The sequence below is a fragment of the Miscanthus floridulus genome, chromosome 10, assembly GCF_019320115.1.
Source record: "Miscanthus floridulus cultivar M001 chromosome 10, ASM1932011v1, whole genome shotgun sequence".
In the NCBI taxonomy this organism is placed as follows: domain Eukaryota; kingdom Viridiplantae; phylum Streptophyta; class Magnoliopsida; order Poales; family Poaceae; genus Miscanthus; species Miscanthus floridulus.
The window spans coordinates 111,987,192-112,011,761 of record NC_089589.1 but is presented as its reverse complement, the minus strand read 5'-3'; the positions used below and the strand labels follow the sequence as shown (position 1 = coordinate 112,011,761).

Sequence of the window (24,570 nt, the reverse complement as noted above, 5' to 3'; positions counted from 1 at the left end):
AAGATTTTGCATTGGTTGCTTCTGTTGTCCGAGCTGTGGGACATCCTTCCCTGATGCTCTTTTCCTTTTCTTATCTGCATCATGTGACTTCACGAGGGAGCGGTCATAGTCTGATAGTGGCGAAGGCTTACGAAGTTCAATCATCTTTTTCTTGTGAGCATCGACCTTCTGCCTCAGCTCCTCTCGTGGTAGGTAAAAGTACGGCTTCTCCTTAAGCTTCGCTTGACTCTTCTTTTTGGTATCTATAAAAAAATCTTTCACTTTTTTGTCTTCTTCAGCTGCTATTTGCTCATCAGTTTTTTCAGAAAGTATTTCTTGAGAAATAACTCTTTTTCTCGGGGTCTTCTTTGCCGCCGGGACCTTAGACGTCTTTGTAGTGCGTCGCTGTGGAGGGGGTGGGGGCGGTGTTGGAGACCGGCGTGGAGGCGATGTGGCCGGTGTTGGTGGAGACCGGCGTGGAGGCGTTGGAGATCGTTGTGGAGGCGGTGGGGCCGGTGTAGGAGTTGGAGATCGTCGTGGAGGCGATGGGGCCGGTGTAGGAGTTGGCGATCACCGTGGGGATGAAGTCGTCTCGCCCCCCGCGACGCTGTGATGAGATGGGGAATGAATGATTAGGCTAGGCTGGGGGGAGACCCTGCTACAAAAACAAGTTGTGTGTCAATTATTTTTTAAGCCAATAGAAAATTAATGGAAAATAATATTTCATTCACTTTCATTCGTACCTAGGGTGAGGTAGGGGAAGCGGTGGCGCCCCAGGAATGATGATGAAGCGTTTGCGCCATTGAATAAATGTCTTTTCTGCTTCTCCTAGTGTCTTCTCCCCATCACCGCCTTCAATGTCAAGAGGAACATTGCTGTAACCTTTGAGCACTCTATCGACCGAGACGCTAGCATATCCAGGTTGAATAACTGACCCATGGATTCTTGGTGTCTTCGTTCGGTCTATTGGAGATACAACCCCGACAGCCACCATGATTGATGCATTATTACCATCTGGAATGTGCAGCTCACATGTTGTTAGAGGCTCGGTAATGTCATCAACAGGGAAGCACAACCCAGCGTCGTCTTGAATAACTGGCAGCTCCGTAGAAGCACAACTACTTTTCATCTGACCAACGGGGCTAATGGTGACTCCCGACGTTGATTGCGATTGCATTTGACTCATTGCTAGCTGCACTTGCCTCTTGATCTCCTCCTGCATTCTTGCCTCAAGAGATTTTTCTCGTTCACGTGATTCAAGCAATGCTTGTCGTGACTCGTCAACAAATTGCTCCAATGCACGGATTCGTTCTGCCTCCTCATCCTTCTTTCTTTGGCGGCTTCTGTAGGTATCCTTGTCTGCTGGGAATGCGTGTAGCCACGGAACCGCCCCTATAGCCTCTTGTTCGACCACCGTGTTCGGGATTCTCTAGTGCATATGTCAATTCATCCTTCTCTCTGTTGGGCTTGAAAACACCACTATCAGCTTCTTCCCTAGCACGAGCTAGTCTCTGTGTTGCTCTCTCAATTTTTTGGCCGAAAATTAGCTTGCCAGTGTCTAGGTCTAGGCTTCCCCCATGAGCGTAGAACCAATTCTTCGCGCGTTGAGGCCAGTTCTTCTCTATTGTTTCAGGTATGATTCCCTTGGCAGTAATCTCTGCTTCTAGGTTCTGCCACTTGGGAATAGCACTCTTATAACCACCTGATCCCATGCGATGATGGTATTGCTTCTGTCGGGCATTCTGCCGATTCCTCATCACACGTTCCTCACTGTCTTGGGATGTCTTGTATTCTACGAAGGCATCCCAATGGGACTCCAACTTGACAAACGCCTTAGCATTGAAATTCGGCGTAGCATTCTTCAAGATAAACTTTTTATACAATGTCTTCTTCCAACTCTGGAACAATGTTGCCATCTTCTTCATTGTCCAATCCCTCACTAGCTCCTTCAAAGCATCATCTGCTTGTAATGTGAAATGTTGAGTGATATCACTCCAAGCTAGGTTCTTGTCACGATCAGATACAAAACTAACATTAGGAGCGGATATCTTCTGCTTCCATTCACGAGCACTAACTGGGATCCTATCCCTTACAACGAACCCACATTGATTGACATATGTCTGAGCATGTGGTCCCAATGGTTTGCCGGTGTCGGTGTCGAATTCTGATATTATGAAACGGCCCTCTAATGGCTTTTTTGGCCCTCGGACTTTCCTACTTTTGTTGGTGGTTGATGTAGATCCAGAGACCGGCTACATGAGTACAAACACAACGATTAACAACAAATATACGTACGCATGCATCTATAAGAGATGATAGATAATCGAATATACCTCGCCAGTATTTTCTTGCGCGACAATTTGTTGATCTTCAACCACCGGCATATTCAGGATATCCTCATAATCAGCAAAGTACTGACTCGTGTCATCTACATCCACATTGGTGCCGGCGTTGATAATATCCGCCATTATGTCATCACTCAAGTTATCATTCGGAGCAGCCATTTGTATCTTCAAGATAACACATAGATAGAATTACTATGGTACATAATATAAGTACATGTGATAACACATATAGAATTACTAAATCCAATTAAATATAATAACACATAATATTTCATCAACATGGAAATAAGTACATGTATATATATACACATAGAATGATACAATATATTTTCTCTCTCTCTCAACACATAGAAATAAGTGCATATGTCGATCTATATCTCTAGATATGCATGTGATACATATAGAATGTCTCTCTAGATACAATTTTCTCTCTCTCAACACATGAAAATAAGTACATATATATATACATATAGAAATAATTAAGTACATATGTATACATATAGAATCTATCTCTAGATATAATATATATAGAGAGATAGAATATATAATTACTAAATCCAATTAAATAAATCTAACATGAAATTAGATAAACTAGTAAGATAATACATTTTAATCTAACATATATCAAAAACTATAATAAAAAACTATCTAAAAAAAACTATCTAAATAAAATACTAATTAAATTTTAATACATTTAAATCTAATATATCAAAAACTATCTAAAAATAACTAAAAAACTAACAATAAACTACATGTACTTATTTTAATCTAACATACAGCCGAGACTTTGTAAAAAAAATCTAAAAAAAAAGCCGATCGAGAGCAGCAGATCATATCGAGTTCGATCGACGGAGGCCGTACGGCGTGGGCGCGCGGGAAGCGTCGGCGACGGATGGTGGGGTCGGGTACGGTGCGGCGGCGGAGACGGGAATGCGGCGATGCAGGCCTGGAGAATGGCGCGGCCGGGCGGGGGTAGACGACGACGGCGGCGCGGCAGAGACGAGCTCGACGACGGCGGATGGCGCGGCCAGGCGGGCGGCTGAGCGACGGAGGCGAGATCGAAGATGAACAGAACAGACGTTCGATATATATAGCCTGCGACCCTTTAGTCCCGGCTGGCAACACGAGCCGGGACTAAAGGACATTTAGTCCCGGCTGGTAATACCAACCGGGACTAAAGGTCCAACCCTTTAGTCCCGGTTGGTATTACCAGCCGGGACTAAATGTCCTTTAGTCCCGGCTCGTGTTGCCAGCCGGGACTAAAGGTATTTTTTGGCGGGCACCTAAATTGCCGCCCACCCTTTAGTCCCGGTTCTTGGTCTGGGCCGGGACTGAAGCCCTGAAAAATTTGCCAACCCGTCAGCGTAATTGGAAAGGCCTGGGATTTTGTTTTTGTTTAATACTAGGTTAATCAATTAATTCCATAGCAACTTCAATACTTTGCAATATTTATTTTAAAAAATACTATTGATTAACTAATTATTTATTGTAAATAGGAAAATTTTGTAACCTAAAGTTTTTAATTTCTTTTATGAATATAGAATATAAATGTTACTAATACTAAGTATTTTGTTAATGCAAAAATATATTTCTAACTTAAAATTAATAAAACTAATATTATTCGATAGGAAATTTATTATCACATTATTATAACGTCAATGTTTCAATTTTTTCTCGGTTTTTGACCAAAATTGACAGGAATTTTTTGTTGAACCTATAAAAATAGAGAAAATGTAGTATTTTTTGTTCTACAGCTTTCTCAAATGAAAAAATGGCCTATATAAGGATTGTATATATTGATGAGCTTAACAAACTCGGTATTCAAAACTTTTCAATTTGAGACAATCTAGGGTCCCGAAAACTAGTTTGTAGGCGTCGAAATTTAAAAATCACAAATTTGAACCGTCCAAACTTTCTCAAATGGAAAGTTGACCAAAACAACAATTGTAGATCTTTTTGAGTTTAACAAACTTGGTATTCAAAACTTTTCAATTTGAAAGTCATTTAGAGTTCATAATACTAGAGTCAAAGTGTTGTTTTTTTATTTGACCAAATTTGACTTGGTCAAACTTGCTCAAATGAGACACTAAATGACCTCAGATGAAAAAACTCTGAATACCAAGTTTGATCATCTCAGAAAGATCTACAATTGTTACATAGCTCATTTTCCCATTTGAGAAATTTTTATCAAACACTAGTCACAACTTCTTGAATCTCATATATACTTTCTAAAACTATGTCACACACTTGTGAAATTTGAACTACATTTTGTTCAAGCTTTCTCAAATGAAAAAATGGCCTATATAAGGATTGTATATATTGATGAGCTTAACAAACTCGGTATTCAAAACTTTTCAATTTGAGACAATCTAGGGTCCCGAAAACTAGTTTGTAGGCGTCGAAATTTAAAAATCACAAATTTGAACCATCCAAACTTTCTCAAATGGAAAGTTGACCAAAATAACAATTGTAGATCTTTTTGAGTTTAACAAACTTGGTATTCAAAACTTTTCAATTTGAAGTCATTTAGAGTTCATAATACTAGAGTCAAAGTGTTATTTTTTTATTTGACCAAATTTGACTTGGTCAAACTTGCTCAAATGAGACACTAAATGACCTCAGATGAAAAAACTCTGAATACCAAGTTTGATCATCTCAGAAAGATCTACAATTGTTACATAGCTCATTTTCCCATTTGAGAAATTTTTATCAAACACTAGTCACAACTTCTTGAATCTCATATATACTTTCTAAAACTATGTCACACACTTGTGAAATTTGAACTACATTTTGTTCAAGCTTTCTCAAATGAAAAAATGGCCTATATAAGGATTGTATATATTGATGAGCTTAACAAACTCGGTATTCAAAACTTTTCAATTTGAGACAATCTAGGGTCCCGAAAACTAGTTTGTAGGCAGTCGAAATTTAAAAATCACAAATTTGAACCGTCCAAACTTTCTCAAATGGAAAGTTGACCAAAACAACAATTGTAGATCTTTTTGAGTTTAACAAACTTGGTATTCAAAACTTTTCAATTTGAAGTCATTTAGAGTTCATAATACTAGAGTCAAAGTGTTGTTTTTTTATTTGACCAAATTTGACTTGGTCAAACTTGCTCAAATGAGACACTAAATGACCTCAGATGAAAAAACTCTGAATACCAAGTTTGATCATCTCAGAAAGATCTACAATTGTTACATAGCTCATTTTCCCATTTGAGAAATTTTTATCAAACACTAGTCACAACTTCTTGAATCTCATATATATACTTTCTAAAACTATGTCACACACTTGTGAAATTTGAACTACATTTTGTTCAAGCTTTCTCAAATGAAAAAATGGCCTATATAAGGATTGTATATATTGATGAGCTTAACAAACTCGGTATTCAAAACTTTTCAATTTGAGACAATCTAGGGTCCCGAAAACTAGTTTGTAGGCGTCGAAATTTAAAAATCACAAATTTGAACCGTCCAAACTTTCTCAAATGGAAAGTTGACCAAAACAACAATTGTAGATCTTTTTGAGTTTAACAAACTTGGTATTCAAAACTTTTCAATTTGAAGTCATTTAGAGTTCATAATACTAGAGTCAAAGTGTTGTTTTTTTATTTGACCAAATTTGACTTGGTCAAACTTGCTCAAATGAGACACTAAATGACCTCAGATGAAAAAACTCTGAATACCAAGTTTGATCATCTCAGAAAGATCTACAATTGTTACATAGCTCATTTTCTCATTTGAGAAATTTTTATCAAACACTAGTCACAACTTCTTGAATCTCATATATACTTTCTAAAACTATGTCACACACTTGTGAAATTTGAACTACATTTTGTTCAAGCTTTCTCAAATGAAAAAATGGCCTATATAAGGATTGTATATATTGATGAGCTTAACAAACTCGGTATTCAAAACTTTTCAATTTGAGACAATCTAGGGTCCCGAAAACTAGTTTGTAGGCGTCGAAATTTAAAAATCACAAATTTGAACCGTCCAAACTTTCTCAAATGGAAAGTTGACCAAAACAACAATTGTAGATCTTTTTGAGTTTAACAAACTTGGTATTCAAAACTTTTCAATTTGAAGTCATTTAGAGTTCATAATACTAGAGTCAAAGTGTTGTTTTTTTATTTGACCAAATTTGACTTGGTCAAACTTGCTCAAATGAGACACTAAATGACCTCAGATGAAAAAACTCTGAATACCAAGTTTGATCATCTCAGAAAGATCTACAATTGTTACATAGCTCATTTTCCCATTTGAGAAATTTTTATCAAACACTAGTCACAACTTCTTGAATCTCATATATACTTTCTAAAACTATGTCACACACTTGTGAAATTTGAACTACATTTTGTTCAAGCTTTCTCAAATGAAAAAATGACCTATATAAGGATTGTATATATTGATGAGCTTAACAAACTCGGTATTCAAAACTTTTCAATTTGAGACAATCTAGGGTCCCGAAAACTAGTTTGTAGGCAGTCGAAATTTAAAAATCACAAATTTGAACCGTCCAAACTTTCTCAAATGGAAAGTTGACCAAAACAACAATTGTAGATCTTTTTGAGTTTAACAAACTTGGTATTCAAAACTTTTCAATTTGAAGTCATTTAGAGTTCATAATACTAGAGTCAAAGTGTTGTTTTTTTATTTGACCAAATTTGACTTGGTCAAACTTGCTCAAATGAGACACTAAATGACCTCAGATGAAAAAACTCTGAATACCAAGTTTGATCATCTCAGAAAGATCTACAATTGTTACATAGCTCATTTTCCCATTTGAGAAATTTTTATCAAACACTAGTCACAACTTCTTGAATCTCATATATACTTTCTAAAACTATGTCACACACTTGTGAAATTTGAACTACATTTTGTTCAAGCTTTCTCAAATGAAAAAATGGCCTATATAAGGATTGTATATATTGATGAGCTTAACAAACTCGGTATTCAACACTTTTCAATTTGAGACAATCTAGGGTCCCGAAAACTAGTTTGTAGGCGTCGAAATTTAAAAATCACAAATTTGAACCGTCCAAACTTTCTCAAATGGAAAGTTGACCAAAACAACAATTGTAGATCTTTTTGAGTTTAACAAACTTGGTATTCAAAACTTTTCAATTTGAAGTCATTTAGAGTTCATAATACTAGAGTCAAAGTCATAACATATTACATAATATCCGTCTCTAAAATATAATATATTAAACATGCATCGTTGTATCATGCGGGCACAACAGTGAATTTCTTCTAGACGTATGACCCTTGGTTATGATCTTGTCGTAACCATGGAGTGTCTTCATCATTTAACATGATGCTTGGATCTTTCTTCACTATGAAGGGTGGAATTCGGACATTTCTTTCGTAATCTTCTGACATGTCTGACTTGTCTTCAATTCCCACTATATTTATTTTTCCAGAAAGAATTATGTGGCGCTTTGGCTCATTAATCATTGAGTTGATGTCTTCGTTTTTTCCTCTCTTTGATTTTGTAGACATGTCTTTCACATAGAACACCTGACTCACATCGGCAGCAAGGACGAATGGTTCCTCTTTGTACCCAATATTGTTGAGGTCCACTGTTGTCATTCCATACTCTTTGTCGACTGTTACCCCTCCTCCGGTCAGCTTCACCCATTGGCACTGGAACAAAGGGACTTTAAAATTAGGTGCGTAGTCTAGTTCCCATATTTCTTCTATGCGGCCATAATATGTTTGTATATTCCCATTTGGATCTGTTCCATCTATGCGAACACCACTATTTTAATTGGTGCTCCTTTTATCTTGGGCAACTGTGTAAAATGTATTCCCATTTATCTCGTACCCTTGGTATGTGAGGATATGCCACGATGGCTGCCTAGCCAACAAATACAGTTGCTCATCAATATTGTCATCGCCTTGACATTCTTTTCGCAACCAACCACTGAAACTTTCCATGTGCTGACGCCTAATCCAAGCTTCAGTCTTCCCTGAAAATTTGGATCGTAAGAACTCCTTATGTATCTCGATGTACGGATGCACCAATGACGAGTTCTGAAGAACTGTGTAGTGTGCTTTATTGAAATAATCGTCTTCCTATGCCGATATATGTTTTCTTCCCTAAAGTTCCTTTACCACTGAGTCGCCCCTCGTGTCGTGATTCGGGAACACCAATCGGGGCAAGGTCAGGAATAAAGTCAACACAGAACTCAATGACCTCCTCTGTTCCATAGCCCTGGGCGATGCTTCCTTCAGGCTTAGAACGGACTTTCACATATTTCTTCAAGACTCCCATAAACCTCTCGAAGGGGAACATGTTATGTAAGAACACAGGTCCAAGAATACTAATCTCCTTCACCAAATGAACTAGGATGTGTGTCATGATATTAAAGAAGGATGGAGGGAACACCAACTCAAAGCTGACAAGACATTGAACCACATCATTCTGTAGAGTAGCTAGTTCCACTGGATTGATTGCCTTCTGAGAAATTGCATTAAGGAATGCACATAGCTTCACGGTGGCTAGACGTACATGTGGAGGTAGAATTCCTCTTAAAGCAACTAGAAGCAATTGCGTCATAAGCACGTGGCAGTCATGGGACTTTAAGTTTAGGAATTTCTTATCTGGCACATTTATTATACCCTTTATATTGGAGGAGAATCCCGATGGGACCTTGATGCTGCTTAGACATTCGAACATGTTGTCCCTCTCTTCTTTGCTAAGCGTGTAGCTAGCAGGACTTAAGTAATGACGTCCATTATCTGTCTTCTCTGGATGAAGATTGTCTCGTTCTTTCATGCCCTGCAAGTCCTGGCGTGCTTCAAGTGAATCCTTTGGCTTCCCGTACACACCCATGAATCCTAACAGGTTCACACAAAGATTCTTTGTTAGGTGCATCACGTCGATTGCGTGGCGGACCTCTAGGACTTGCCAATAGGGTAGCTCTCAAAAGATGGACTTCTTCTTCCACATGGGTGCGTGTCCCTTAGCATCTTTGGGAATAGATTCACTGCCTTGTCCCTTTCCAAATACTACTTTCACATCCTTGACCATTGCGAGTACATCTTCCCCGGTTCGGTTATAAGGCTTCTTCCGATGGTCTGGCTTACCTTTAAAATGCTTCCCTTTCTTTCTTACTTGGTGATTCAACGGAAGGAATCGACGATGGCCAAGGTACACGACCTTTCGATATCTTTTCAAATATATACTGTCAAGGTCATCAAAATAATGTGTGCATGCATTATATCCTTTGTTTGTCTGACCTGAAAGATTACTTAAAGCAGGCCAATCATTGATTGTTATGAACAACATTGCTCGTAGGTCAAAGTGTTCTTGTTTGTACTCATCCCAGACACGTACACCTGGTTTGTTCCATAAAACTAGAAGTTCTTCAACTAATGGCTTCAGATAGACATCAATATCGTTGTCCAGGTTGCCTCGGACCTTGGATGAGGATCGGCATCATAATGAACTTCCGCTTCATACATAACCATGGAGGAAGGTTGTAGATACATAGAGTAACTGGCCAAGTGCTATGACTAGTGCTCTGCTCTCCAAAAGGATTCATACCATCTGTACTTAAGGCGAACCTTAAGTTTCTAGCCTCATTTGCAAACTCTGGAAATTCCCTGTCTATCGCTCTCCACTGGGACCCATCAGCTGGGTGTCTCAGCATATTGTCTACCTTACGGTCTTCTTTATACCACCGCAACAACTTTGCATGGTCTTTATTTCTGAACAAACGTTTTAAGCGTGGTATTATAGGAGCATACCACATAACCTTGGCAGGGATTTTCTTTCTAGGACGTTGTTCACCCTCGACGTCACCAGGATCATCGCGCCTGATCTTATACCGCGATGCTTTACATACCGGGCATTCATCCAAATTCTCGTATTCATTGCCATGGTAGAGGATGCAGTCATTAGGACATGCATGTATCTTCTGGATTTTTAATCCCAATGGGCAGACAATCTTTTTTGCTTCGTACGTAGTGGTGGGCAATTCATTTGGCTTCGGAAGCATCTTCTTTATGAGGTTCAATAAATTCCCAAATGCCTTGTCGGATATACCATTCTTTGCCTTCCATTGTAGCAATTCCAGTGTTGTATCCATCTTTTTTTGCCCCTCTTCGGCCGTCGGGTATAGCAACTTCCTATGATCCTCAAGCATGCGCTCGAACTTAACTTTCTCTTTTTCACTTTCCCATTCTTGTTGTGCATCACGAATGGCATCGCCAAGAGCATCACCGAGATCATCTTCTACCGCTACCTCTTTTTCATCTCCCCCCATTGTAGTATCATCAAAGGCACCATACTGAGCAATAATGTCATCAATGTCTAAATCTTCTCCTTCACCTTCTTCCATCATGACCCCGCTTTCTCCATGCTTAGTCCAACATATATAGTTTGACATGAAACCTGACTTAAGCAAATGTGAATGAAGACTCATTGAGCTTGAATATTCCTTTAAATTCTTACATAGGGCACATGGACAACACATGAAACCATCCCGCTTATTTGCCTCGGCCACACCTAAGAAATAGTGCAAGCCCTCAATAAAGTCTTGGGAGCAGCGATCGGCATTGTACATCCAATGGCGTGACATAATCTGTATTACACGACAAATTATGAAAACCTTGAACATAATTTAGTATTTTATTACACAACATAAATGACACACACACGGTTGATTAATTAACTAAGTCTGGCTACAACGTAAGCAATCCCAACTATCACTAAACAAACTAAAACTACAATGCACTTCAGTAACATAATTATTTCGTGATCGTACGCAACTAAAATAGACAAATCATTCTTCTGTTGAATATCAATAAGCTTCTCCTGCTGGCTCACTGCCTCATCAGCAGCAGCCGCTACCTCAAGCGCACCCAAATTCTGCACGTATGTAGCATAATCTTCCTCCCAGTACCAACCATCGCATCCATTGCCCTCCCACTGTAATTAAAGCCAAAAAATATTTAGTCAAAAATATTCAAGAAAAGCAGGTCAATTAGCCATAAAGATAAAATGCGTAAGAAACTCACATCGCGATCCGGGCACTTGTAGAAAACACGGCCCTTGTTGGGTCCTTGTCTCTTGACTCGGTACTCCATCACAATCTTCTACTTACACTTGCCGCAGATAATGAGAGGGAGTTCTGGCCTCAGTCGTTTCGCAACCGAACAAGAGGCCGATGATCCGGTACCAGTTGTCATCTACTTTCTATACTTATTTTTGCAAACTAGTGTAAATTTCATATTTTCTAAAATGATATATTTAAACAAAACTAGTACGGATTTCACATGTTTCAATAAATAACCACCCGTACTAGTTGACCTTGCTTACGTGATCATCTCGGCCAGCATTTCTCCACCGGACGGCACCGTACTTGGCCAAGGAAGAGCTCCGATTCTACGAGAAAGGGAACACGGTCTTCCACGACCGTTGCAGCTCTCCCTCGTAGCATCAAAGTTCCTCCTTGACGTCCGTTACCGCTCGGCAGAGAACATGTTGGCCGAGCTGAACACGGTCCGCAAGTTCAACTAGTACGGATTTTCTATAATTTTCTAACTATTTACAAAGTTTTTCATTTCATGGAAAATTTAATTCTAAAAAAAGCATGATTTCTAAGTAGTTCATTTCATGGAAAAAATAATTCTAAGTGACCTGCTCGATATCGGCGAGCTCGCGGACGTTTAGGTTGCCGAGGATAGTAACATTTGTAGATGACATTTGTAGGTCTAAAGTTATCAAATATCCATCAAATTATAGCTCAAAAACATGTTTCAATAAATAACCATCCGTACTAGTTGACCTTGCTTACGTGATCAACTCGGCGAGCATTTCTCCACCAGACGGCACCGTACTAGGCCAAGGAAGAGCTCTGATTCTACGAGAAAGGGAACACGATCTTCCACGACCGTTGCCGCTCTCCCTCGTAGAATCAAAGCTCCTCCTTGACGTCCGTTACCGCTCGGCAGAGAACATGCTCGCCGACTTGAACACGGTCCGCAAGTTCAACTAGTACGGATTTTCTACAATTTTCTAAGTTTACATATAAAATCATAATAAAGTCCAACATATAAAGTTACACATGCATCTACATCGCAAAATGAGATAAGCTACTGATAAAACATAAGAGGATTAAGTTTGTTACCTCCAAAATCGAAGAGCAACACCAATGGAGGGGGAGAGAGCAAGAACAACAGCAAGCTGAAAAACAGAGGCAGTGAGTTTGAATGGAATGGCTCGGGCTCGGGGAGGAAGAAATGAGCTGAATTATAGGCCGGGATTATTAGTCCTGGTTAGGGGTCCAAACCGGGACTAAAGATTAATCTTTATTCCCGGGGCATCACCCAAACCGGGACTAAAATCTTTAGTCTCGGCTGGTATTACCAGCCGGGACTAAAGGCCCCTGCCCCGCGGACGACCGTTGGGCAGGGACCTTTAGTCCCGGTTCGTATTACCAACCGGGACTAAAGGGTCCTTTAGTCCCGGGGGCAAAAAATGCCGAGGCTAATGCCAAATTGGGACATCGTTCTAAAGTCTGTTCTCTAGTAGTGTTCTATGAATCTTTTTTTTCATTATTTTGTTCAAAAAATAATTTCAAATGAAAATGTTTAAAGAAAAAGTTTTGGATATCATTGAGCACTAAACTTTGGTATTGCGTGTCTCCTCATCTGTGGTCGCTTGGAAAAGAATAAAAAAATTAATATCAAAATATGAGAATTTGAAACTTATTTTTGGAACATAAAAATATTAAAATGGAAAAGTCAACAACTGCATGACAAACTAGGGCGGAAAACCTTTTTCCAGCCATATATAGAAATGCATCTACTAATAGACGTGGTCTATAACACTCCCAAAGGAATTGCAATTCCAGAGGTGTGGCTTGTGAATTGCGGTGCGTGGCAGCGAGGGTTTGGCTGGTGGCCTGCTCCCCGTGTGAATTTTTTTCTATTTTTACACCCAATTTGTAAAATTCTGTATATGATTTGTAGAGGTAGTTATCTTTTGCCCAGCCTCTACAAATGGATCACTAGGGCTGTTGGGTTTTGGCCTGCCTATAGAAATTTATTTCTAAAGGTGGCTGATACCGACCCATTTAGAAATCGTTGATTTCTAGAGATAGTCAAATATAGGTGGGTGGAACATCTGCCTCTACCACTTTTGATCACTAGGGCTGTTGGGTTTTGGCCTGCCTATAGAAATTTATTTCTAAAGGTGGCTGATACCGACCCATTTAGAAATCGTTGATTTCTAGAGATAGTCAAATATAGGTGGGTGGAACATCTGCCTCTACCACTTTTGATCGCGTCTACAAATGTTTCATGGTGTAGTGTTGGTGTCTGCCATGTGGCTGGCCCAATAATTTGTCGATCGACACTGAATATTTGCACATAGGATTCTAATTTGATCACCAATATCACCATTCAAATACTTGCAGTCAACCCACTGGATTTTATAAAATGCCCTGAATATACAAATTTGGTATTATGAGATTTCATAGAAAGGGTCAATAACGTGGCGTAAATCATGACCAAACCTCAACTAGACATCATGATGAGGAAACAATACATCTAACTTTGCAAATCTATATCTTGGCAATCCCCATTGTAGGGCAATAAAAAACAGTCGGGGAAAGGTCAATCTACACCAACATGCAGTTATACTTGATCCTCTCCTCCTCAATCCATTTTACTTGATCTTTTCCCATGGCTATCACTGATTTTGAGGAGTTGTTAGAGACTGGGAGGGAACAGGCAAGATGGAGAGAGACGTGCCTGGAAAAGGAACTCGAGCAGGAGAAGGAACTGTGGCAGATGGGGAAGAGATGCTGGATCTATGGTTTTGGGGCGATTTGGGCCTCGAGAGTGGCAGGCTGGTCGGGCCTTGGCCACTTCTAAACACGTCTTGTCATTTTTTTGATGTTTTACAGGGATGGAGGCAAAGGTACGTGTGGCAAAGCAGGGGAGGAGGCTGAGTGGCGGCGACTATGGGGTAAGGAGTGTGGGAGAAGGCATGAAGGCGCAGATGTGTGTGGCGGCAATGGCAGATGTGATGTCTAGATGACTGTGGGAGAGAGAACCACCTAGCTGTGTTTTTACATATGAAATATTTTTTTTGCCAGTTCCATTATGAGTTGGCGGTGATATATTATCACCAACAATTTTAATAGAACCAGCGGCTAAAATACCATTGGCGGCCACCCTGTTGTAGTGGCTTTAGAAAATTGTTCCCAAAAAATGTCTTCCTAGAATAGATCAGAGAACTCGTAACCAATATATCGGTCACTAAGTAATCACAAATAAAAAATTTATCATCTACATCGCTGTAGATCTTATCGAGTTCTATTCTTTTAGTATAAAACATGTCTTGATCCGACTTCATATGAAAAAAGTTATGATTTTAATATACGAGTCCTATGTATATGATTTTTATGATGGTCATCTTAAGACCACCATCGTCAATAGAATACAAGACTACTCGGAGTGATACTTTCTTAAGCAACCATATGTAGAAATTAATGTGGCAATCCTATGCCCTGCACCTTGCTTAAAGTGCAGGCTGAACCACTTTTAGCCTCGACAAAGAAGTCGTAGGAGATTTAGTAAAAGTGATTTGTAGTAAAGTGGGCGAGGTTGCGGTGGACTGGGGACTGACTATTGTACTCCAGCAGCAGCACTCCACTACGTCGAAAAAGGTTTTTAGGGGCGGCTGGTAAGCCTCTGTAGGGGCGGTTTTGCCAGCCGCCCCTATGAAAGGGTGGCTACAAATCGCTGATTTGTAGGGGCGGTTGGTCCTGTAGCCGCCCCTACAAATCGATTTATAGGGGCGGTCTGGGAACACCAGCCACCCCTACAAATCGATTTGTAGGGGCGACTACAGTACCAACCGACCCTACAAATTAATTTTTTCGCCAAAAAAAATTAAATTTACAATTCAAATTCGACCAGAACATTAAATGACGTAAGAATTTAAACATTGGTACAAGAGGAGAGGGGTGAGGTCAACAGGCAGCAACTTGCATGCTTTCAGTTTACAGGCAGGAGGAAGAGGAATGGTAGGTAAGTTGAAGAATTCTAATGATATACTTGTCACCCAAAGAATCTCAGCTCAAGTCTTCACAGTTGCGGGTTTCCAAACAATTGTTGTACTCCACTGTCATCATTGTAGAAGTAATAGTCCTGACACACAAAAGATGATCAGTTAGTGGTTTATACTTTATATAGGAGCATCAACAGTATGAAAAACTTCAAAATCTACCCTGAATGCATCAAAGCAATATCTAGAGAAGGATGCAGTGAATTGTGTTGAACTGCTGATTAACAAGGATGGCATTTAGCATACTGGGTGCATGGACAAGATCAGATGAACTGTCCAGACTAATGTGTTACATCTGGGATAAGATTCATCATAGTTTTGGAAACTTCTATTCAACCGAGTAAGAGGTAATTGTTTAGACATACACTATATATAAGTGCATAGCAAAAGCCTAGAGAAGCCAAAATATCTTAATTTGGAATGGAGTACCATAAAGTTTTGGAAACTTCTATTCAACAGAGTAAGAGGTAATTGTTTCCATTATAACCTTCTGATCCAGAAGAAAGTATCCTTGAATAAATGAAGAATCCGTTGAGGAGCACATTGACTGTTGAAGTGCGAGTTTTACTCTAGCAGTTTCAGCATTTACCTGCAAGGGGAGGAACAAAAAAATTTTTAGAAGAACACAAGTAATAGATGATAACAAATATATACCAACAATTATGGCATACGCTGAGTATGTGACTCCGAACTGACTGGCCAACATAGAACGCATCAGAAAGCCTTTCTATCCGCCTATCAACTGCCTTTGTGAAACAAGAAAAATTAGACATTCTTTTCAAATAAAAAAAAACAAAAAGAATGACAGAGCTGAAAATTTCTTACTTTGTCCTTGGGAGAGAAACCAGTCAAATGTCCGAGAAAACGGACGAAACAACCAGTTTCGATAATGTTGCAGATGTAACCCTAAGATAAAATAAATGTCAGCTGAGTTGCTCATCTAGGCTAAGCAAAAAAAAAAAAAAAAACTAGAGAAAGATTACATGAACTACAACTCCAGGATGCATCTGCGATATCTCTGAAGGAATGTCATTTGCGCAATTGATAAAATAATCACTACTGGAAACAGCAACATTGCCGAGGGCAAAAGACTTTGCCGAGGGCCTGATTTCGGGCACTCGGCAAATCCTTTCTTTGCCGAGGGCTGCCCTCGGCGAAGCTTAGCCCTCGGCAACGGATCGTTCGCCGAGGGCCGGACCCTCGGCAATCAACGGCCCACGGCAAAGGCCCACCTTTGCCGAGGGCCGGGCCCTCGGCACAGTACCGCCTCTCGGCGACCTCGGCCGAGCGTGACGGCGGCACCGGCCGTCAGCCTTTGCCGAGGGCTCGGCGTTAGGCCCTCGGCAAAGAATTTGGAAATAAAAAAATAAAACTCTTTGCCGAGGGCCCGTTGTACAGGCCCTCGGCAAATATTTTGAACGGGATGGCGCCGGCGGAAATAAAAAGAAAACATCTTTGCCGAGGGCCTTGGATGTTGGCCCTCGGCAAAGAAATTAAATAAAAAAAATAAAAAAAATCTTTGCCGAGGGCTCTGGATCTAGGCCCTCGGCAAAGAGGGGACCCCATATAAAAAAGGGAACGGCCGGGCGGGCGGCCTTATCCCAAGCCGCGCCCGCCCGAGCCGCCACTCGCCTGCCGCCGCCGCCGCTGGTCAGCCGCCGCCGCCGCCGCGCACGCCACCGCGCGCTCGGCCGCCACGCGGACGCCGCCGCCGCGCAGGCCGCGCTCCGATCCGAGCCAGAATTTCGGCAGCACCTCCCCATTGTTCTCCGAATACACAAACTTCTTTGCAGGACGTGTATTGGGAGAACATCGGAGAGGTGCTGCCGAAATTCTGTCTCGGATAGGAGCGGAGCATGGAAACTGACCTCATCTACGCATACGCGGGTGGGATTAGGATCTATCCTCACCTATTAGACAGTAGGAACACCGGCTAGGTGCAGTTGATGGTTACGTTACTCGGTGATGTATTTGTCAAAGGATGGAGGACCGTCAGTGGATGTACACGGGGCGAAGAAGTCGAAACGATTACGACGTGGATTGGGTGAAGAGGACAGATGACTTCTTGAAACATGCATTTGGCGAGGGTGTAGCTAAAGGGCATTTGACGTGGATTGGATATATCATCTTTTATGCAGAGGTTTTTCAGGGCCGAAGAAGGAACCGAGGGCCTCGCTGATCGTGTGGCGCATGCAGCCTGTAGGAAGTATGTCACCGACATGTTTCACGAGGCGCGCGTCCAGGCCCACATAGACTACTACGCGTCGGCTCGTAGAATGACAGTCACCAAGAGGGAGGCTCGACAGATGACGCTGACCCAGGAGCAGTACCTTGAGGTACATGAATAACATTGATATTGTTTTGTTTTTGAATTAAATATGTTCAATTTCATCTTCATATATGTCAAACACTCGTTGACATGTAGGTGATTCCCTGGTGGTGCCGAGCGCATGCCGACGCCTGGACAATGATCGTGGCTAGGTGGTTCACACCGGCCTACATAGAGAAGCACGAGTCTCAGCGGGCACTGCGTATGCTCAGGCCAGCTGCCACTCACCATCAAGGCAGCAGGAGTCTCCCCGGATTCAAATCGGCATATGTAAGTGATTTTTCTTCTATTTAGTTTCACGCTTAACGTATGCCTGATTGCTCACCACCTGCCGCCTTTCTCGCAGGAGGCTGCGCACCCGGACGAGGATGTCTCGATGTTCACGGCGTGGGCTATGTCCCACCAGACCAGGGTGGCCGGCGACGTCACCTGGGACTCGGCTGCCCCTCGCGAGGCATACTCACTAAAGTCCAGGAGTACACGTCGGCGGTATAGCAGCGGCACGGGCCAGAGTACGACGTCCGCACCGAGCCCATTGATGCCGAGGCCATCATGAGGCTCGGTGGCGGCAGGAAGCACGGCCGGACGTGGATTGCGAACGCCGCCATCGACCCCACCACTGTTCCCACTCTGAGCCAGCTCCGAGCACAGAGCACGAGTTCCAGCCAGCCCATACGCTCACGGCCTACTCCGACACTGCAGCGGGTCGATGTGCTCGAGGTAATTCTTGTTTTACTCGTCGTAAATTAATATTCTCACACTTGAGTTAGTTTTGCATTACTGAAATATTGGAGTGCAATATTGCAGGCCCAGAACAACGAGAAGACGGCGTAGATCACGGCCCTCACTGCTCGGCTGGAGGCTGAGCAGGCCGCTCGGGAGGCCCAGGAGGTCAGGATTGCAGAAATGATGCAAATCATGCAAGCTCTTGGGCAGAAGATGGGTGTGCCTGTGCAGATGTCAGCTCCTCCGCCTCAGGTGCCGCACGCGTTTGCAGCTACTCCTGTAAGCGTTAAAGTTCACTTCTCGCTTGTGTGACATAGAAACCCAGAGAACACTAGCTACTGATTTGCTTGTATGACATAGAAACCCAGACAACACTAGCTATAAAAAATTTGATAGGTTTCTGTCTAAATACTAAAACTGTAGTCCTAGAATAATTACTGCAATCTCACATAAGCATATAATTGTTTGTGCAGCCTCAGTCGGCGGGTTCCAATAACCCCCCTCGTGTGTCACCTGATTCTGGAGGCTTCGTTACACCACCCTCGACGCAGAGGCCAGACGGTTGGGAAGGTTGGTGACGCAGAGGCCAGACGGTTGGAGAGGTTGGCCAGCCTCAGTCGGATTTGAACTTGTGGACTTGACACTTGAGTTAGATTGTGGACTTATGGAATTGTTGAATTTGGACTTGTGATGATACATGTGATGATCTATGTGATATCTGTGAGATATATGTGATATTTGTGAGATATATGTGATGATTGTGATATTTGTGGGATATTTCTGCTGTTGAATATATATATATATATATTTTGTCTGCATGGAAAGCAAGAAACAGGTGGAATGTTGAAAATTTTCACTGGTCTTTGCCGAGGGCCTTGACCATAGCCCTCGGCAAAGAAAATCCCAGGAAAAATTAAAAACAGGTCTTTGCCGAGGGCCTTCACCATAGCCCTCGGCAAAGAAATTCCCAGGAAAAATTAAAAAGTAGGTCTTTGCCGAGAGTTTTGAACACAGCCCTCGGTAAAGAAATTCCGAGACAAAAATAAAAACGTAGGTCTTTGCCGAGGGCCTTCGATATAGCTCTCGGCAAAGAAATTCCGAGAAAAAAAAAGAAAATAGGTCTTTGCCGAGGGCCCTGCGGTATAGCTCTCGGCAAATAAATTCCAAAAAAAAGCTCTTTGCCGAGGGCCTGTATGTCAGCCCTCGGCAAAGACACCGTGGAAAATAACCGCGAACCTAACGACTACTTTACTTTGCCGAGGGCCGCCGTTAGCCCTCGGCAAATACTATGCCGAGTGCCCGATAAAAGGCCCTCGGCAAAGAGTCCTTCGCCGATGTTTTTTTTCCCGAGGGTTCTTCACCGAGGGCTGCCCTCGGCAAATCCTTCGCCGACGGCTGAAGAGCCTTTGCCGAGGGCTTCAGGCCCTCGGCAAAGACCCTGCGTCCAGTAGTGAGTGAGTGCTTTGCCGAAAGAACTAAATTTTGACCTTCAATATCTGCAGACGGGTATTAGAAAATCAGATGGAAAAATTAGCAATGTGATCAAATATCCATCTGACAACAAAAGGTGCATCATCATTAGCAGTGCACACAACTGATTGTATCGTGAGGTCATGCACATACCATGATAAGCTACAAGTGTGCATGCAAAACAGTGACTTTAGATTCTTTTTTTGCTATCATTTTTATAACATAACTGTGTAATGAATGTCCAAAGCGTCAAATGTTTATTAACAGAAGAAAAAGGGATGTTCTGTTTTTTTTCAAAGTGCATTGATAGCAAATGAAGTTTGTTGACTTCACCGAGAACTAGAAGTTGGTTGAACTTGTGCCCAGGTTTCAGCAAATTCTTCACCAATCAGATTTTTAGCTACTGGTTTGTACTTATCTAGGAGTTAGGGAGAAGCTGCTGCCTGGCTAGCATGTTCAGGAAAAAAGAAGCTAGCAGCTCCTCTCATGAAGTCATTAGTTATCAAACAGTATAAGTACGCATTCCGAAGCCAAGGCATACCATTTATTTTTGAAGGTACAGATGTTCTCTTGCCCTTCTTGTCTCCAATAATCTCAGAATGTTTGCACCTCTGTGACACAGGGAGCCAGGAAAGATTGAGATAAAACAAATGGTGACATACTTGATTCAACTTAGCATAGGAGAAATGAGACAGTACCTTGATTGGGTGCTGTGAGTAGTGATTGCAGCTCTGGCACTGCAGCTTCAGCACAATCTTCTTGGTGGTCTTGGCCTCATCAAAATCAAAACATTTGTCATTTGTCATATCCCAAACTGTGCAGCCAATAGGCATTTAGAATCCGCAGTTATTAAGATTGTGCACAGCCATGAAGGCAAATATACTAACTAGTATGTAAACCTTAGTGCTTTGTTCTGTAACTTTTCAGTTATTTTATTAACATGCAAAAAAACCCTATGTTCGAACAGGACATAACAAGATTGAGGCAGTTTCTAGTAGTAGTAATAATAACTAGCTCAGTACAGAGTACAGCTATTCCTAGAGAGTTGAGTAATTAGAGAGAAACCATGATCTGCATATATATATATATGCATCAGAAAGACAGCACTCTGATCTGCATGCTATATAGGATACTACAAATGCATGCTATATAGGATACTACAAATCATTGCTTCTTCAAAACTGAAAATTCTAAAGTGAACAAGACATACAAATGCATGCTATATAGGATACTACAGATACTACGCACTTAAGCTTCAGACTTGTCGTAAGCCCATCAATTCCTCAACACACAAATAGATTAAATATCCACACATATATATATACACCATGCAGGCCTGTACTCCCAGTTATGTTATTATATACGGTTACACCAACACTCATTTTCTGAGATCACATATATTGCACAGTGGCAAGCGCATTAGTCACCTGAAAAGCTAGCTGGCCTTTAACCATTGGGTATGGCATCTTTACTCCGGTGATTAGCTCCAAAGCACGACCTGTAAAATCCACACGCACTGCAGTCTAAATGTGCAATTGATGATCTGCACATTTTATCAAACACCATGACAGCACTGCAGCAAGCAAAAAAAAAAAAGGAAGAAGAATATCTTACGTGCAACATGACACAGACCTTCTCGATGCCAGGATACGCTGCAGTGGCCTCGCCTAGCCCCCTGAGCCCGGGAGTGCGGCGTCGCAGCGCCTCCTCCTCCGCATGGGTTTGCATCAGCAGCACCACCGGTGCGTCCTACAGTTCCTACGCCTGCTTCTCGGCGCGTGCAACCGCCACCGCTGCGTCGTCCTCCCCGCCCCCTCCCTTTCTCTCCTCCTCCCCCATCCCACTCTCGTCTACTCGCCTTGCCCCCCTCTCTAGGCGCAGCCATCGGGGGATGTGGAGGAGGGAGCGGCGCCGGCCAGATCTAGAGCAGGGAGGTGGCGTCGGCCAGATGGGGATGTGGAGGAGGGTGCGCCACCGAGTGCCGCCGCGCGGAGAAGAGGGGGGTGCGACGTCGTGCGCCTCCTCTGGGTGCCGCCGCACGGAGAAGAGGGACGTCCGTCACCGTGTGGGGGAGAGGGAGGGGCGGCGTGGGGGAGAGATGGAGGGGCTCGGAGGAGAGGGAGAGAGATAGGGCGTCGAGACGGAGAGAGAGAGGAGAGGTCAGTAGATATTTTGGATGGGTAGCGACTGTACATGCATTTGTAGGGGCGGCTTAATTACCAGCTGCCCCTACAAATATTAACTCTGGGGCGGCTGGTGAGTGAACCGCCCCTACAAATCAGACCCATTTGTAGGGGCGGCTCGTATCACCAGCCGCCCCTGCTGTTCCATTTGTAGGGGCGGCTGGTGTCTGGGCTCCCGAACACACCACTGTAGGGGCGGCTCTATCACCAGCCGCCCCTAAAATTTTTTTTTTCCCGTTGCTAAAAACCGTTTTTTACGTAGTGCTCCTGAGGATCGCGATCAGTCATACAGATGCCTACGACATGTGGAAGCTGTAAGCTTTGACATTTATAGTGGCATTTATCAAGGTCACAACGTGGAAATTCTGGGGTACATTTCGTCTTCGCATCTACACATCAGTTTATTCATCAGTAAAAGATTAATTTTTTTTTTGAGACGACGCCTTTGACGCGTATTTCAAAAGATTAAATATTGCAAACTCAAGCTTAAACTATACACACATACCAGCATCATTGGTGCAGGACAGGACCACCAAAGTGAGGAAAATGGCCGCAGATATCAGTTGGAAAGTGTAGCACCCGATTTTAAGAACAAAACCAGATACACATCATATGTGAGCCCAGAAAGTCAAATCTCACATATAGCTATAAATAAGGGTAATATCAAAAGACGAATGCTCAATATATAACGTACTTAGCATGAAAGGTATAACCTTAGACAACAAACATCGGAAAGACAACTCCGATCTTCGGGTGAAGACTCCAATTCCACAGGGACAACTGACTGTTTGATCACAAGCCTAACTCCTTCAAACTCTAGCAATCTGGTACCCATCTGGGATTTTTATCCAAATATTTAAAAAAAATAAAGCAAGCGTAAGTACATGTCGTACTCAACAAATATAACATGGGTTCATGAGGCTCAAAAGGCTGACACTGGTTAAATTGCGATTAGCTTTTAATGAGTCATCTTTTAGCAATTGGGTGGCAACAAGTTTATTCACAAGCCCATGTAAACACATAATCAGGTAAACATGAATAATGAATAGCATAAACAGTAATCATTAGTGAGCATCTTCATCATCAGTATCATCAGTGTTCATCATCTATTCTATAAGGGTTCCAAGGCCGCTCATGACTGTGAGCACGACTGATATACCAGTTTTACACTCTGCAGAGGTTGTACACTTTCACTATGAGTCGTGATTTACCCTTTCGTTCGAGGTCGCGAGCCTTTTAACCCACTACCAAGGAAGGTTGGCAGGGTTCACTATGAAGCCTTTCAAATGTTCGTCTAACAAGTTAGGTCCATTAGATTCAATCAGCAAACAGATATAGGAACCCCCTATCGAATGACACAGTTCCATCACAACTATACACATAAGAGTAGAGGCTGTCCTATACCCGATTTGTCAAGCCATTCTTACGCCATAAAGGTAACCACTAACAAGCTAGAAAAGGTCCTCATACTGAAGTAAAGCCAGAGCCATGTAGCCCTCACAGTTGTACTGTAAGTCCCGGATGATCACCTACAAATAAGTCCTTAGGGAGAGGAATCTAGAGTACCATAAAAAACAGCCCAATGCTCTAGCCCCTGATTCCATGTTGCTAAAAAATATATTTTAGTGTTTATTGCATATTCCATTAGTCAAATTACAAGATCATGATCTTTAATTGAGCACTAGCATCATACTACCCAATGCATAATCACCCATGGTGTCAAGGTACAAGATATCAAATATCTAGGATATCCATATTAGCAACAAGGTAGACACATGCAATATGAATTAAGTGATTAAAGGTGAATAGGTAACAAGGATGGTCCCATGCTATACTTGCCTTAAAACTCTGATCCTTCTTCTAGTTCGAGCCTTCAAAGATCTGCTTCTTGATTCACCATGTATAGCTCATCGACTAGACATGATCATAAAGCACCACACAAGCATCCATGCAATCATACACGAAGCAAACAATAGAACTAAATTAGAACAATACATCAAACATATGAAACAACAAGTAAAAAGATTTTAAAGATGTTCTACACGTTACTACGAACGCAAAGACGCGAAAAGCACTCCAATCAGAGCTATAACGAAAAAGTTATGAATTAAGCAAGATTTCCTTTAATAAAATAATAGATTGAATCTAACCTCGAATTTCAAAAGTTGAAAATATTTAACAGTAGTATAAATATGTAGATTACGCAATTACGAATCTAACGCAACTTGAATAGGTCAAATCGGAGTTAAAACGGAGATTTTATGGCCTACCGAAGGTAGTGGCAATTCTGTAAATAGATGGAACTTGATTTTCGAATTTAAAATTAATAAAATCAAATTTTAAATCTGCCCAAGGACTGCGGGTATTATTTCATAAAAAGGCAGGGGCTCTTTAGCAAAACTGCAGGGACGGCGGGTTCTATATTAAAAATCCAAGGGGGGTTTTGGCA

General features: G+C 41.9%; 2 protein-coding genes across 7 annotated transcripts; one reads left to right on the top strand and one right to left on the bottom strand.

Annotated features, from left to right (window-relative positions):
- Positions 1 to 15,255: 15,255 nt before the first annotated feature.
- On the bottom strand, positions 15,256 to 22,017 carry LOC136485338 (rRNA biogenesis protein RRP5-like). Of its 6 annotated transcripts, none has more exons than XM_066482245.1 (10): positions 21,553 to 22,017; positions 21,366 to 21,436; positions 20,637 to 20,711; positions 20,480 to 20,549; positions 19,923 to 19,964; positions 16,397 to 16,461; positions 16,239 to 16,319; positions 16,085 to 16,159; positions 15,901 to 16,002; positions 15,256 to 15,496 (listed from the first exon to the last, which is right to left on the bottom strand). In XM_066482245.1, the coding sequence occupies exons 1-10, from the start codon at positions 21,821 to 21,823 to the stop codon at positions 15,434 to 15,436; spliced, it is 915 nt and encodes a 304-aa protein (XP_066338342.1). In that variant the 5' UTR covers positions 21,824 to 22,017; the 3' UTR covers positions 15,256 to 15,433. The 6 variants fall into 6 exon arrangements, with proteins under 6 accessions (XP_066338342.1, XP_066338343.1, XP_066338344.1 ...); XM_066482246.1 differs by having other exon boundaries at positions 20,637 to 20,705; positions 21,553 to 22,016; XM_066482247.1 differs by having other exon boundaries at positions 21,571 to 22,016.
- Positions 17,233 to 19,245, top strand: LOC136485336 (uncharacterized). The gene is made up of 3 exons (XM_066482244.1): positions 17,233 to 17,749; positions 17,839 to 18,012; positions 18,089 to 19,245. Exons 1-3 carry the CDS (start codon positions 17,546 to 17,548, stop codon positions 18,296 to 18,298), a joined length of 588 nt encoding a protein of 195 aa, XP_066338341.1. The 5' UTR covers positions 17,233 to 17,545; the 3' UTR covers positions 18,299 to 19,245.
- Positions 22,018 to 24,570: the final 2,553 nt, after the last annotated feature.

Excerpts from the sequence above, each read along its gene's own strand:
- LOC136485336 (XM_066482244.1), top strand. The coding sequence starts at position 17,546 with ATGCAGAGGTTTTTCAGGGCCGAAGAAGGAACCGAGGGCCTCGCTGAT. Across the intron at positions 17,750-17,838 it reads CCCAGGAGCAGTACCTTGAG|GTGATTCCCTGGTGGTGCCG; the intron begins GTACATGAATAA and ends GTTGACATGTAG. Across the intron at positions 18,013-18,088 it reads CCGGATTCAAATCGGCATAT|GAGGCTGCGCACCCGGACGA; the intron begins GTAAGTGATTTT and ends CCTTTCTCGCAG.
- LOC136485338 (XM_066482245.1), bottom strand. The coding sequence starts at position 21,823 with ATGGCTGCGCCTAGAGAGGGGGGCAAGGCGAGTAGACGAGAGTGGGAT. Across the intron at positions 19,965-20,479 it reads TGTACCTTCAAAAATAAATG|ATATTGAAGGTCAAAATTTA; the intron begins GTATGCCTTGGC and ends ACCCGTCTGCAG. Across the intron at positions 16,160-16,238 it reads GTTTCTCTCCCAAGGACAAA|GCAGTTGATAGGCGGATAGA; the intron begins GTAAGAAATTTT and ends TGTTTCACAAAG.